The sequence below is a fragment of the Heteronotia binoei genome, chromosome 5, assembly GCF_032191835.1.
Source record: "Heteronotia binoei isolate CCM8104 ecotype False Entrance Well chromosome 5, APGP_CSIRO_Hbin_v1, whole genome shotgun sequence".
Classification (NCBI taxonomy): domain Eukaryota; kingdom Metazoa; phylum Chordata; class Lepidosauria; order Squamata; family Gekkonidae; genus Heteronotia; species Heteronotia binoei.
Genome location: NC_083227.1, coordinates 127119682 through 127135967, shown reverse-complemented (window position 1 = coordinate 127135967; position 16286 = coordinate 127119682). Strand labels below are relative to the sequence as shown.

The 16286-nt window shown below is 39.0% G+C and overlaps 1 protein-coding gene across 1 annotated transcript; it reads left to right on the top strand.

The window, feature by feature from the left end:
- Positions 1-372: 372 nt before the first annotated feature.
- On the top strand, positions 373-16167 carry LTC4S (leukotriene C4 synthase). Its single transcript, XM_060238318.1, has 5 exons — positions 373-502; positions 4689-4788; positions 6417-6487; positions 13885-13966; positions 16062-16167. The coding sequence occupies exons 1-5, from the start codon at positions 445-447 to the stop codon at positions 16165-16167; spliced, it is 417 nt and encodes a 138-aa protein (XP_060094301.1). The 5' UTR covers positions 373-444.
- Positions 16168-16286: the final 119 nt, after the last annotated feature.

Below are 16286 nucleotides of genomic sequence, written 5' to 3'. Positions count from 1 at the left end.
TACTGCTGCTCTGTGATGTTGAATGGTGCTGCATGTATTTTTAGAACACAAGATGTTCTTGTATGGACATTAAAAGTGACAGGTCTGCTCATCTTTCCACTGATGGGGAGACTCTTCTCCAGCGTCTAACATTATTGTAAAATAATGTGATGGAAAGCTCTAGGTTTTTAGACATCTGTGGGTGTCTGCAGTTTAACAGTAGAGTCAGGAAGTTCACAAAAGTGGGTCAGTAGCGCTTAGATAGCTATGATCTATTCACAACTGTCCAGCAAGCAGAGAGTTAACCAGCTAACCTTTTGGAAGAGGAAACAAAGATTGTGTGGTCTGTCAAACTATGACAGCAGCTTTGCTTATGTATATTAGGAGGAGAAAAATTCACAGTGTCAAAAGTCCATTGAACTTTGTAGCTTCCTTACTTTTATCCTCCAGCTTCTAAGAACCAATATGTTGCATCAGATAGCCTGGCTGGCCGCTGTTACCATTTTGGGAGTGTTGGAACAAGGTAAGGACCATGTTATCACTTTTATTGAAGGGGGCGGGGGGGATACTGTCTATGATAGCCACAATAAACTAAGTAGAATCTTGTAGGTCAATTACATAGGAATAAATTGCCTGAGCTGTAGGGAATAAAAAATACAGAACACTTTCTGATGGCCTGGCAGTCCATTGTTATGGCTAAAGTCTGAAATCTAATTGACTTCTTGTAGCTATTACAGAGGCTGAGAGTGTAATTGAATTTTACACCTGGGCTTGCATGGGGGGCAATGGTGATGATACTAAGTTTGTTTGCTTAATGGCAACCATTGGGTAAAGAAACAATTATAATTGGGTGAAGGCGAGTCTACCGCCCCCCAAAATCAATTTGTTATATAATTCTAACCTCCAATAGAAAGCCTTTAGTAATGATGTGCGTCATTGGATTGTTTAAACTGAGAGGGAGAGAAGGTCTATGTCCAGCAGCTCAAGCAAGTTATTTTACAAACAATAGTGACCCTAAAGTGGCCCTGACCTGGACAGCCAAGGCAAGCCCACTCTCATCAGATCTTGGAAGCTAAGGAGTGGTGACTGTGGTTAGTACTTGGATGGGAGACCTTGGAATACCAGAGCTGAGGCAGGGGCAGGCTTTCAGCCACCTCTCTGAATATCCTCCAGGCCCCCAGTAAGGGTCAGTCACCAGAAGTTGACATGACTTCCAGGTGCAGATACACTCTCTCTCTCTGCTTGACTCCGCAAATGAAGATTTAAGAAAGGTGCAGTAGTCCACGTCTGTTGCAGGCTCGCTGGTGGCTGACAAGACCAATGCGGGACAGGCAGGTCCGGCCACAGTGGCTGCAGGGAAAAGTCTGATTTGGGGTTGGTGCTGTAGCAGTACGATTCGTCCTTGATCTCCTTTTGTCCTCAAGACCAGATACACACACACCTCTAAAACACACAAAAATACAAAAAAAGACTAAAGTGCACAGAACAACCCAATTGCATCCTGGTAGTGCTATATGCCACAAAAGTTTAAGGTGCCCCCCCACCAACAAAAGCATTTCAGGAACCTTTTTCATTATATGGACAGCATTAGCAAAAAATCAGTCAAAGCTAACATCTTGCTTGCATAACAGACCAGATTCAGAATTTCAAGAAAAATTGAATTTTTAAAAAACAGGGTGGAAAATTTTAAATATTAAAATTGTGACACAGTCCAGAATGATTAAGAGGCAGAACTGAGCAATATAGGTCTATAATGTTTATAATGACCAAATATTATAAATGTTAGAAATGGGAAAAAAATAGAATATATACCAAAACAAAAATATATGAATAATCTGTTTGTAACAAAGTAAGATCTATTCAACAATTTTATAGAAAATGTGGTTAGTAACAATTTAAAAGACAATATTGATGATTATAGATGATGGTCTTTCTCTTTTATTAATATTTATGCTTTTGTCTACCAAATATGATTGTCTATGTATGTGTAGTAATGTCATATTTCTATCTCATTTCTCTTCCATGTTTGTATTGTTTCTGTGTTTAATATAAAAAGATTTTTTAAGTATTAGCAAAAAACCTGGAGATTACAGATGTGAACTTCTAGGAAGAATACTAATTGACAACTTTATCAATTAAAATAGCATATTTGTTTAGTATTCATGTATTTCTCTGAGTGAGTGAGTTCTAATAATATGCTGTGTACTGGCTTGTGCTTGACACAAGCATGGCGACATACAGTTAGCAGACTCCAAAGTGCTTAGAGCTCCCTGTCATGGGGGTGGTGGGGGTGGTGGTATCAAGTTGTGGTTATTATTTCCAAGACAATGGGGCAGGGCTACAGTCTTGCATGGGTTCATGGCACACTGCTTGCATAAAAAGCATCATGTATGTGTATTTGCTTCTATCCAAAACCAGTATATCACTGGAACAGTGTTAAAATCAGAGTTCTTGAACACGTCAATGCAGTAAAACAGAAAAACCATACGTGTGTACTTGTAGGACCACTTTATAATTCATGCAGTAGTTCTGGGATGTGGTGGAGCGGGAAGAGGCTTTATTTGCCCAGCCTCATTAGCATGAGCTAGACTATGCTCCAACAAAGAAAAGGCAACATTTTAAAAACAGGATGCCCCAGTTGCCTTGCTTATCTCTACCTTGTAAAACACTGAGTAGCAACATTTCTGGTGAATGTGCTTATCGCTGCATCATTGTGTGGTCTGTGTTAACTCACAGCTCTGGATATCAGGCAAGCATGAGAGGCCTTGTGGAAAGCTTCCAAGTGCAAATCCAGAGTCATCTTCAAAAGCCCTGCAACTGGGTAAAAACATTACATTCAGAAGCATGGTTGAAGAGAAGATGGAGCCACTGAAGTTAGAGTAAGACATCAAAAAGGAGAGAGGAAGAGAGAGAGAGACCTCCAAGAAGAAAAGGATGAGGGGGGCATGCAGTAGGATGGGGAGAGGATGTGTCATGAGGCAAGATTTTAAACAAATAGTGAGCAGTGGTACTGAAGGAAATTGAAAAGTCATATGCTGAAGAGGAGGGGAGGACATTAAGAGAGAAAAAGATGCCTTAATAAGACTGCATGGCAGAGAAAGAGGGGGAAATAAGGTGAAGATAACACACATAGCTTATTAATATAATTAATGAGATGACAAAGTTTGCACTGTCAGTCTTTTGCTGCAAGGGAACTAAACAGAGGGCAGTTGGGGCAGGATAAAATGGTTGAGGAAAGCCAAAGGGGATACACGGTTTCCCTCCATTTAATTTATAGTACTTTTTTTTTTTTTTGCTGAGTCTTAAGGCATATTACCTAATTAGAAAGGATGCAACAGAAACTGAATCATACAACAAACACAATTAGGCAATGGCAGACTCAACAGATGGAATGAGCAGAGCTGCCAAATAATAATAATAATAATAATAATAATAATAATAATAATAATAATAATAATGATGATGATGATGATGAGGGAGCGGGCAAAGACTTCTGGATTTCACTCAACAGATGGAATGAGCAGAGCTGCCAAATAATAATAATAATAATGAGGGAGCGGGCAAAGACTTCTGGATTTCACTCAAGGAAGGTCCAACTCCTTTATGATGTGAGACTGTTGAACTTCATTATTTAAGCATTTAATTCACATGCAATGTCACGTTGCATTATTTGTAAAGCTCATCCCGAGAAGAGAATCAACAGAGTTGGGAACCTGCCCCAATTTCCTTGGAAGAAGGGCAGGATAAATATGTGTTAGATAGTACCCCCCTTCCAGGAGGGGTAACTTCCTGCAATCATTACTGTCTCTTGAACATACCTCCACTGCCTGGATTTAATTTTTATATTGTTTCTTTCTGCTCCCACCTCCTCCTTAGGTTTAAAACAATGTCCGGTCTCCTCCCCAGGTAACTTGCCATTGTAGACAAATTCTTGAAGAGAAGCAATGTAAATTTGTTTCAGGAAAAAAGTGACCACTTTTTAAAAACACATATGCATTGTACCCATTAACCTGTAAAGTGCTTAAACATATATAAGATGAAGTAGTAAATCTTGGATGTATGGACTTCTTGAGAATAGTGTCTATATATCCATCTTGAGAATGGTGGTGAGGTAATTTGTGACAGGACTCTGCCCCGCATTTATTTTTAAGGCCAGGACATAATCCTGGAACTCATTAAGAATAGAAAAGTGTGCCCTGGAACAAGTACAATGTGTGCACGTGTGCACAAACACACCACCTCTGAGCACAATGTCCCCATTATAACAATAGAGGAAGGTCCTTCTGGTCAGAAGACAATGTTTTCCCCAGACAGACCTTGATTTCTGGTATACCCTTTCCTGGATTTTTGGGGTTGTATGTGTTGACTTTTAAAGACTTTTCGTCCTGAGTGCATCCATCCTTTTTTCCCAACCCTTCTGGGCCTGGCTGCTCACTGTAGAGTTGCATTGGCAGTAGTCACCTTGGTAAGTCTTATCCTATCATCTTTGGATTCTCTGCTGTTATTTTAAGATCAACCCAAGGCTTAGTGCAATTAAGTGAGGAGTCTGCAAAAGTATGAAATAGAACACTCTTTGTTGACTGCTCACACTAAACCTGAATAGTGTTTGCTGGTACAGGGGTGGGTAACAATGAGAATATTGGTTATTTTCCATTGTCTGCACCCTTTCAGACTAAAATAGTTGGCTTTTCTCCCACCCCACCCCACAGCCTATTTTGCTATGCAGGTGATCTATGCTCGGCGCAGGTGCAAAGTGTCTCCTCCTGGTATATCAGGTCCTCCAGAATTTGAAAGAATCTTCAGAGCCCAGTAAGTTATAAACTTGGCGAGGGGCGGCGGAAGGGCAGGGTTGATGACCTATATCCTGAACTACACTGAGTCAGAAAAAGTTTATGCTGAGACTTGTAGACTTAACTCTATGAACATTTAATAGGGTCAGGGTAAACAAGCTATGTGACACTGAGAGATAGGACCTTTTCTCCCATTGTTGATCTTTCCTGAGGTATCCGCCAACTAAAAAAATCTGCAGCTGCGTGCTAGAAACATTCACAACATATCAGAAAATCAACCTAGGACAGTTTGGTAAATTTCAAGTTCTGTTTAGGTTGACATGGGTAAAGACACAGTTCAGGTCCACTCTACTTTTGGCTTGATCCTGTGATCCATCAGTGGACAGTGCTTACGGTTGCTCATCTGTTTGACTTTCTCCTGACTCTGGGAAAGTGGAGTAATAGACATATGGGAGGCTGCAATGATTAGAGGGAAGAAGATGAAATTACAGTTTCTTCTTCTTTGAGACAAATTATGCTTTATGGAAGAAGACGCCAACTTTACTCTTCTTTTGCAGCCTTTTTACTCCATCAGGTTACCACAACCTCAAGAATAAACTTCCCCGGAAGTCAGAAAAAACTGCTGGGGGAGGGGAAAGCCAGGAAGTTCCATGGTCCTTACCCTGGGTCCACTCCTTTGTCTCAGCTGTCTTAGGTGTAATACTGTGTAGATTTCCTGCGTGGAAAAGGACTAAAAGGTTCCTGAAGTCAGTGCAAGATGTTCTATAGCACTACATGAAATACTTTTTTCTATCCTGAATCTACCACCATCAATTTATTACTGCTTTTCCATCAGAAAGAAAAGGCTTGCTCTGTTTATAGACCAGTTGTTTGACTTCCCATAAATCAGGTTCATCATATGTTTGCTTTCTCCAGAATATTCAGTTTATATATGCTTCTGTCATGTGTCTCTCTCCACCTCCCCATCATCCTCGTAGTCCTTCCTCATAGGAATGGTGCTGTAACCCCTTATTGATCTTCCATCTTCTCCAGCTCCTAGCATATTCTTTCTGAGACCCAGCAGTCAGGACTGTACACAGTATTCATACCATAGAAATATACAAAAGCACTATTTTTAGTCTTTTCCCTAATAATCCCACAATCAAGGTGTGACTTTTCTCATCTAGGTATTCACTACAGCCCCTAGATCTATTTCCTGGCCAGTCAGCATTGGGCAGACCCTATCAACATATGTTTAGATTTTGTTGTCGTTGTTGTTCCACTGTGCATTTATTTTCCTCGTATGTCACTGCTCACCTTATCTGGAGAAATCCTTTAGGAGTCCTTCACAATCAATGTTGCTTTTCACCATTCTGAGTAATTTTGTGTTATCTGCAGATTTGGCACTTAATTGGTCATTCATGAATTCCAGATTGTTTTTCAAAAGTCCTAACACAGAGCCCCAGGAGACTCTATAGCCTACTTTTCTCCTTTGTGCTAACTGCCCATGACAGTTGGAGGTAGGAAAATGGTACCCCATTAGAATTTATTTCCATTGCTTCATGTGAAAACTGGATCTGAAATGAACTGTTCATGTGGATTTTCAAGAATATTCTCCAGAGCCTAGGTTAAGTATTTGTGTTTACTCTTTCTTCTTATTTTGTTTAGAGTGAATTGCACAGAATACTTCCCAATATTTCTTTCTCTATTGTGGGTGGCTGGAGTCTTTTTCCATCAAGGTAAAATCTATGATCTAATGCATAAACTTTATGTGAAAAAGGTTAGAATTTCCTCTTACCTATTGAAGATGTTATTAGATTGGATGGAATCAGAAACCCTTTTTGGACATGAACAGGATTTAGGTGGAGTTCTTCAACTTATGACCACTGTTTAGTTATCACTTGGCTGAGAAGTATTCATCTGTTAAAGGAAGGTGATTTCATCTGTGGCTTTCATTTATCTTAAGGGGGCCTTTGAGTCTATAAATTGTCCCAGATTATGGAACAAACTCAATCAAAATAATATGGATAAAAGACTTTTTGGACATATTCAGCAATTATTTTCAGGTTTGACTGCCCAAGTATGATGTGGGTACAGAGGAAACTTAACAAATTAATTCAAATTGAAAAAGTGGGTGCGCCAGAAATGTTTGTTGATGCCTTTCTTTTTTAACCTATACTTAAATGATGCAGCATCAATTTTTGATGACTGCTGTCATCCATCAAAATTAGCTGAGATTTGTGTACCTATTATGTTTTATGTGGAGGACGCCATGATCCTGTCTTGAACTAGAGTTGGGATGCAAAGGATCCTGTAATCTTTCTCCAACTGTTGCTCTCAAGTAAACTTGGTGATCAGCTTTTTGAAATCTAACGTCTTACGTTTTCACCAAGACTAAGAAATAGAACCTGTCTCGATAGTCAATCAATGGGTCCAATATTGAGCAAGTTGAGACATTTTCCTACTTGAGTATTTTGTTTTTGGCTGATCACTCCTGGACTCTCCAACTCAAAACAGCACTTAATAAAGCAAAACCATGCACAAACACTATAAATAGATTTTTCCACAATAGGGAATGGAAGCATATTCCTGGAATGGTGCAAGTTTTTAATCTGAAAGTAGCCCCCATTATTCTTTATTGATCAGCTATTTGGATTAAAGCTATCTCTGATAATATTGACCAATCCTTAGCACAATTTCTTAGGAAAATATTGAATATCCCGTTGTGTGTCTAATGTTATATTGCAGGCAGAATTTGGACAGCTGTTCTTGGGAGGAAGAGCATGGCTATATGCCTTAAAACTGAGATTAAAATTGCTCTATGCTGAAAAAGGTCTGATACTCTAAATCAGGATACCCACAAATTGACTTGGATAAAAGCCTTGGATTAGAAACTGAGTCAGATTGAGGTGACGAGAGAGGAGGTCCTACAACTGATAGATGAATTAAAAACTAGTAAGTCACCAGGTCCATATGGCATACATACAAGAGTTCTGAAAGAACTCAAAGGTGAACTTGTGGATCTCCTGACAAAAATATGTAATCTTTCATTTAAATCTGCCTCTGTTTCTGAGGACTGGAAGGTAGCAAATGTCACCATCTTTAAAAAGGGTTCCAGAGGAGATCCAGGAAATTACAGGCCAGTCAGTCTGACTTCAATACCGGGAAAGTTGGTAGAAACTATTATTAAGGACAGAACGAGTAGGCACATTGATGAACACAAGTTATTGAGGAAGACTCAGCATGGGTTCTGTAAGGGAAGATCTTGCCTCACTAACCTGTTACAGTTCTTTGAGGGGGTGAACAAACATGTGGACAAAGGGGACCCAATAGATGTTGTTTACCTTGACTTCCAGAAAGCGTTTGATAAAGTTCCTAATCAGAAGCTCCTTAGTAAGCTCGAGAGTCATAGAGTAAAAGGACAGGTCCTCTTGTGGATCAAAAACTGGTTAAATTAATAGGAAGCAGAGAGTGAGTATAAATGGGCAATCTTCGCAGTGGAAGACGGTAAGCAGTGGGGTGCCACAGGGCTCAGTACTGGGTCCTATACTCTTTAACTTGTTCATAAATGATTTGGAGTTGGGAATAAGCAGTGAAATGGCTAAGTTTGCAGATGACACTAAATTATTCAGGGTGGTAAGAACCAGAGAGGATTGTGAGGCACTCCGAAGGGATCTGTTAAGGCTGGCTGAGTGGGCGTCAATGTGGCAGATGAGGTTCAGTGTGGCCAAGTGCAAAGTAATGCACATTGGGGCCAAAAATCCCAGCTACAAATACAAGTTGATGGGGTGTGAACTGGCAGAGACTGACCAAGAGAGAGATCTTGGGGTCATGGTAGATAACTCACTGAAAATGTCAAGACAGTGTGTGATTGCAATAAAGAAGGCCAACGCCATGCTGGGAATTATTAGGAAGGGAATTCAAAACAAATCAGCCAGTATCATAATACCCCTGTAAAAATTGATGGTGCGGTCTCATTTGGAATATTGTGTACAATTGTGGTCACCACACCTCAAAAAGGATATTATAGCATTGGAAAAAATGCAGAAAAGGGCGACTAGAATGATTAAAGGTTTGGAACACTTTCCCTATGAAGTAAGGTTAAAACGCTTGGGGCTCTTTAGCTTGGAGAAACGACGACTGTGGGGTGACATGATAGAGGTTTACAAGATTATGCATGGGATGGAGAAAGTAGAGAAAGGAAGGAGAAGGAAGGAAGAATTTCGGCCTTCTTGATATACTGTTGACACAACTGTAAATAAGTAAAAATCTTTAATTTAATCCAGGGTGTTTATTCGGGGTTGCAGTTATGTAAGACACTTTTTTCATGTTGACATAAACTTACTATATTTGCTGAAAAGTATGATCACATCACGATGCTTTTCAGCTATTTAAATTTAGATGTCTGGTGAATTATTAAGGGGGGCTTGCCACTTTTTGTGACAGGCATGATTGCGGCTGCAACAAAGCCCTAGTGTGGATGACATAACCCATACCTTTAAATGCCCATGTACAGGAGCTGCAGAGTCCTGCCCTGGGCCATGGCTACTAGGCATATAGGCATCTAAAATTATGGATATGCGGGAAAAAGAATTATATAAGAAGCAATTTATTAAATACATGGACAAAATACAAGAAATATGGAGATGAGAGAAGACCTTTATGGATAGTGCCAGCTGAAGTAATAAAGATAACGGCTGAGATAGGTGAAGAAAAGTGGCTGTCATATAATCAATTGTTAAAAATACAAAGTGGAAAAATAGAACTGAAAACTGCTGAAGAATTGAGTCACAAATATGATTGGTTTCAAATGCAACAAATAAAGAGCTTGGTAGAGAATGGCATTAAAACTGAAGGAATAAGGAATGAGCAAACAGAAATGGAAAAAGTTCTGCTTGGAGACAATGATAAACTAATTTCAAAAGTATACAAATTACTTTTACAATGGTCTACAGAAGATGAAGTAGTGAAATCTCAAATGATTAAATGGGCAATTAATGTAAATAAAGATGGAATCTTGGGAATATCTGTGGAAGAACTCTATTAACTCGCAACATGTCAAAGTATTAAAGAAAATTGTTTTAAGATGATGTATAGATGGTATATAACTCCTAAAAAATTGGCAAAGATGAATAATAAGATGCCAGACAGATGTTGGAAATGTAAAAAGCATGAAGGTTCTTTCTACCATATGTGGTGGACTTGTGAAAGAGCTAAAATGTTTTGGCTGATGATTCAGCAAGAGATTTCTAAGATCTTGGGATATGAGTTTAACAAAGTTGCAGAGACTTTTCTGTTGGGACTACAAATGGAAACATTTCCAAAAGAAGATAGAACTTTAATCTGGTACTTGGTCTCAGCTACTAGGACATTGTATACGCAGTTGTGGAAGCAAGAAAAAATACCAGAAAAATGGGATTGGATTATAAAAGTTACGACATAGAGTGAAATGGACAAATTAACAAGAATATTAAGAGACTATGATTTGGAAGTTTTTAAGATGGAGTGGAAGAAGTTCAGAAGATACGTAGAAAAAGAGTGGAAAATAAAAGGACATTGGACAATTTTTGATAATGATTAAGTTTTAAAAGAAGAATATAACTTTTGGTTTTCTTAATAGTTAAGGGTACCTTTAATATTTGTTTTTTTTTAAGTAAATAACACTGGTGGGGCTCAAATAATGGGGGGAGGGGTGGGGGAAAAGTAAGATATGGGATAGATAAATTTTTCTTTTTAAGTTGTAAGAGATTGATATAGATTTGCTACCATATGTTACCAATAAAAATTGTTTATACACAAAAAAATTATGGATATGTGGTTGACACTGTATGCTTCAAAGAACACTGGGAAGGCTTCTAGTGTCCTGGCCCCACTGATGGAGCGCCTGATGGCTCCTGGATTTTTTGGCCACTGTGTGACACAGAGTGTTGGACTGGATGGGCCATTGGCCTGATCCAACATGGCTTCTCTTATGTTCTTAAGTACTGTGGTGTATATTGGTAGATTGCGGGAGTAGAAACTGGGAAACCTGGGTTCAAATTCTCACACTGTTTTGAAGCTCACTGGGTGACCTTGGAGTAGTAATTCTCACAGCTTAGCCAACCTCACAGGATAAAATGGGAGAAGTATATAAAAATATACTAGATGCACCAAAAACATAACCATGTGAGTTAAATCTTTCAAAAGTTTCTTATGGATTTTTTGCTGGTAGAAACTGATCATCTGCAGGTTCAATTAATGTGGCTGGTCAGACGTTATTCTACTGCCACTGCCCCCAAATTCCCTTGGGTTGCGGCAGCTTGGGGCACATAGAAAAATGACTTGCTGGACTTCCGGGTTTGGCATCTCAAGATTGGTGGGGGTCCGTGGAGCTTGCTCTTGACGGTCCCCCCGCCCCGAACCGGGCAGTTGGAGGGATGCCACAGCTGTGGTGTCCCAAGGAAGACTTTGGAGGAGTCTTCTGACAGCAAAGGGCTCTTCAGAAGTCAGGGAATCAGTGGCGACTGATCTCTGCTCCTTCTGTCTGCCCTGAAGCTCTACCGTCGTGGCCGTCATGATGGCAGTAAGAGATGAATACCTGACTGCTTTTTTTCTTCTAACAAGTTTTTACTACAGCATACTTCTACCTTAAACACTGAAATGCTATCCTGCAAGTAAGTCTTTCTCTTTACTACGACCAACTAATGGATCTTTTGTTATAACGCCAATTGGGACTGTTCAAAAGAAAAAGGGAAAAAGGAAGATATCCCACCTCCCTTTTCCCCCCAAGGGCGACTTCCAAAAGACAATGAACAAATCTAGGAACCATTAAGAATACAGAATGGACTGAGTAAGAAATTCAATCGGATTCGGTTTACAACTAAATAAGCAACAATGAGAACATTATTTTACCTTAATACGGTCTGAATAAAAGTCTGATATATTTTCAAGAGGAATACTTTTGATATTTGATTTGTATTAAATTGATTACAACCGGACTGTAAGAGAAAAGCACAGGGCTGGAGGTGAATTAGAAAGGTAGATTACTTGGGATTTGAAATTGGTTTTTAACTTTGCTTATTGGACTGAGCTAAACTGCAGAGAAGATGGAGTCTAAACTTTAAATGTGTGATAAAAAAGACATTATGGTTCTATATCTTCCTTAAAGCAAGAAATCAGTCAACTGGCAGAGTTAATACAGGATAAGGTGGAAATTTTTCATTTTAAAACACAGCGAAACTGAAAATACATATGAGCAGAGGAATGATGGGATCCCAATGTTGTCTACGAAGATGGGAGAAGTGGGAAAAGACTTGGAGGGAAAGAAGCTGAAAGAAATCAAAATGGAGACATCGTGTGTAGCTACAAAGAAGAGATGGAAATCAAGCTTGATTAAAATCTTTGCAGGAGGAAGTGACGGTGCGGAGACTTCATTGGTTTTAATAAAATGGACATATGCATCAAAGGGAGAAAAGGCAGACTACTTTAAGAAATCCAAATTTTGGAAAGCTTTCAGAAAGAAGGGATTATAAACTGCTGCTCTTTCGTGTAATCGGTTAACATGGAATTAATAAAAGGGACTTGATGTGTGATTTTAAATGGCTTGGAAGGGACAATTGAGATCCATTGAGATGTGTGGCTTTGAAATGGCAATGAGACTTTTAGAATTTAAATGTGTTTTCTCTATTTGTTTTTGGTGGTATAGATCATATGTTTTCAAAGCTAAATAGAGTAATTAACAGAGAGAATTATTGATATGTATGATTTTTACTAGGGGTAAAAATAAATAAGGGTGAGAGGGGAGGCCGTTTTTATTTAGGGACTTTTCCCCTTTTATTTTACAAAGGTAAATAGAGCAATTTAACAGAGAGTGAATTATAGAGAAGTATATGATTTCTCATTTAGAAAATATATATGCAATAATAAGTATGGGAAATGAGGCTGCCACTGTATATTAAATTGGTGATCCTTTTTTCTATCTTTTTAGTTTTTAAAATATTATGGAAATGGAAGATATAGTCTCCAGAACTTAATGAAGCTAAATACTCAAATACTTAATTTAGATAAGCAATTAACTTGAGTCAAATTTAAAGGTAGTTGACACAGGTATTTGAAAATTTGAAAGATCTGCTCCTGGTTATTGTTTTTTCCCCTCTTAACAACAGATTCTGCTGACATTGAAATAGATAAAGTACTTTATGCTAGGTTTTATTTTGGCTTTTTGTTACTCTTATCATTGAATTAATTAAGGAAGTATTAAGGACAAAAAGACTATGTCCATCTTCTCTGCTTATGATTACTGTTGTTGGTGATAAAGTTAGTACTTACTGCTAATGAGGTTAAAAATACACAGCGGGTTTTATTTAGTAGCTGGGGTTTTTTTTTGCTTTTCTCATTGTTGGTATTAAAATGAATAGTTCATATTTATATCATAAGCAATAAACAGTTGAAAAATATATAATAAAATAATGAGATTGTAGACTGTAATGGTTGTATTGAGTTAAAATTTAAGACTTACTGATAGAGAAATTATATATTAGGTTTGAAAGGTAGAAATGTAATAGTTATATTTACTGCTTCTTTTTTTTCTTTTTTTGGTTAATGTCTCTTTGTCTTATCCCCTTCCTAATTACCCTTTTTTTTTGTTCTGTATCCCTGCATTATTTCCCCCCTTTATACTGAAATCTAATAAAAATTTGAAACTGAAAAATGACTTATATTGCCTGAATTTGTCATACGGGATGTTTGCCAAAATCTGCAAAACCTGGACATCTATGTTCACCACAGAAGTGGGGCCACAGAAAGAGCTGCAATCACCCCTCAGGTTGTACTCCTCTGTTGCCTTGATTGGACAGTCATGCATGGTTTTCTTATAGTGAGAGGAGGGCACCAGTATACCCATGCATGTTGTACAACCTTTTGTTTGTTCAGCTGTCACTTTGCCTCTCTTGTGAGGTCCAGTAATTAAGTATTTAAAGAGAGCTGCTAATTGTGGTCCCCAGCTAAAATGGCAGCAAATTTACATGTTTCCCACACAGAGTCACTCAATCTCTTCTCCCCAGTATGTGTGCACATGGGACGCTATCACTTAAAAATTAGGAGGGATATTTCACAGGCTTCCCATGGTAACTAATTCAACTACTGTCTTCTCCTGTAGCATCGGCAGCAGTCTGTGGGTTAATTTACCTGTATGCTCGCTATCAGTACTTTAGTGGATATGCCTGCACTGCACAAGGAAGGTGAGTACTACAAAGTAGCCTTAAGTGTACTGAACCCCCATCCCCCGCCGGTGGCTAGGGAGGACCTGGCAACCCTAACCAGCTAGCCTGTCTGCCTTCCTGCCTGCCTTCTAGCAATTGATACTGCTAAAGCCCAGGCTTTTGCAGTCTCACTAAAAACAAAATGTAACCATCTAGAAATAGAAAGCCTTGAGCAATGGCCTTGTGTACACTGCTGATTCTGGACTCCAAGGTGAGGGCCACATTCTGATCTGAGATTTTGTATCATGGCAGTAAATAAGTGTGCGGCTGGGCTGGACTGTAAGTAACAGAGCTCCTCTAAAAACATCTTCCTTGGCATTAAAAAAGTATGTCAGATGCAATGGTTTTCCTCTAGATTTCTCTGTGACATGCTGGTTTTCCATGTGCATTTTTTTTTTTCTGGCTGGTGTAGTATTCAGTCACAGGAGTTCTCCACCTGCTGCCTGAAGTGGTACAACTCACACAGATTTACCCCTTTAATTAGATCTAAGCTGAAGGGGGGGAAAATAACACCTTAAACTTTTGATCTGGGAGCCACATTTGCACCATATTTCCTGACTGCTTGCCCCCAGAACATAAAAAGACAATTTTAGCTTGCTCTTCCATTTGCAGGCCAGGAAGCACAGGTGTGTAGCTGCATGTACAGCACGGGGTGGGGTCTCTTGGGCACTGCATCAGAGCTCTTGCAAGAACTCCAGCTGGATAGCCTGTTGTACTCTGGAAAGGAATAACCATGGAAGGAAGAGTTGGGCTGCTATTGCTAAAATGTTTGGGCAGGGATTCAGTTTGGTCATGATGCTTCAGGTGTGAAAGCCTCTCCCCTGCCTCTTGTCCCTTTGGGCTGAAATAGGAGCAGTTCACATCCTATCTGATCTAATTTTGTTTTCTAGACTTCAGTGCCAGTAAGGGAACACGCTATCAAACTGAAACTGCTGGAACTAATTTCAAGACACAACCAAGCTGTTTTTCAGTTGTTAGATTTCTGCTAATCTTTGTCATCAAAATGTTCAAAGCTGTTTAAATCTGCTATATTACTCTCATGATTTTAGTGTTTTGGTTTAATCTTTTGTAGACTGCTGAAAAGGGAGGTGGAGAGCTGTCGATCTGACAATCATTAATAGTTTACTTAGAAAGTGACTGATCTTTTGACAATTAGTAATAGTTTACTTAGAAAGTGACAATTAAAAGCACGCTGTTTAGAGAGGTTTCACTTCTAATTCCTTGTAACTCTTCTGTAATAGTGGAGGAAAGTAACATGGAATTCACATTTCTGATCTCAGTTCTCTTGGAGAGAGAAACTAAGACTTCCCCCACCAAAGATAACATTTGTGGTTGTGGAAGTGCCACCAAGTCACAGCTGAACTTATGACAATGTCATGGGATTTTAAAGGCAAGAGACGGTGATGGCTTACCATTGCCATTACCTGCCTCTGCATTATGACCCTAGTATTCCTTGAAGGTCTTCTTCAATTGTGGAAAACAGATCTCCAAATACTAGCCAGGACTGACTTTGTTTGGCTTCTGACATCTGATGAGATAGGCTAGGCTATCCAGGTCAGGAAAGAGACCATTAGAGAGAATATGATTTATTGTGATCTTTTTTTTGTGGGGTGTGCATTAGCCAAAACTCTTCTTGCGTGTTCATTACTTTCTATAAATGCATCAGTGTTCACTAAAGCAAGATCTGATGTTAGTTCTGCTGCGTGAAATACAGAATTGGATCAAGAACGATGAAGCAATGAGTCTAACCTTCTCCCCCACCATGTAAAAAAAATAATGTTACAACAAAAGAATCCACTCTCTGTAAAAGACTTCTGAAGACTGCAGAGCAGCTGCTGGCCTATCACTACATTCCTTGAACATATTTTGTGAATTGGGTTTAAACTGTGATAGCTGGGGGCTTTACTTCTTCCTGCATGTTAAACTAATTGCCACATAATCAGATATGCTGTGTGATTGAGAATATCTGAGAGCCCTCATTTATCATGGTAGCCTGAAAATCATCAATAAAGATCAGCTTAACATTAGTGAATCCCATGGATTGACAAATGTTTTCCCTCTTCTTTTTGCACAGGTTGGGTCCCATGTACTTCAGCAGCGGAGTCCTTTGTGTTCTTGTTGGCTTATCTGTTGTGGGGCTCTTCATCCACTTTACGCCACTTCCATTTTTGATTTCTTGAAAAAAAGTGTTTCTAAATCAGCTGAAAATGCCCTTCTTCTTTCAAACTGTCCTAAATGTTGCACAACAGTTTTTATTCACTTATGTCTTCTCTGAATTAATGTTTCTAACGAGACATTT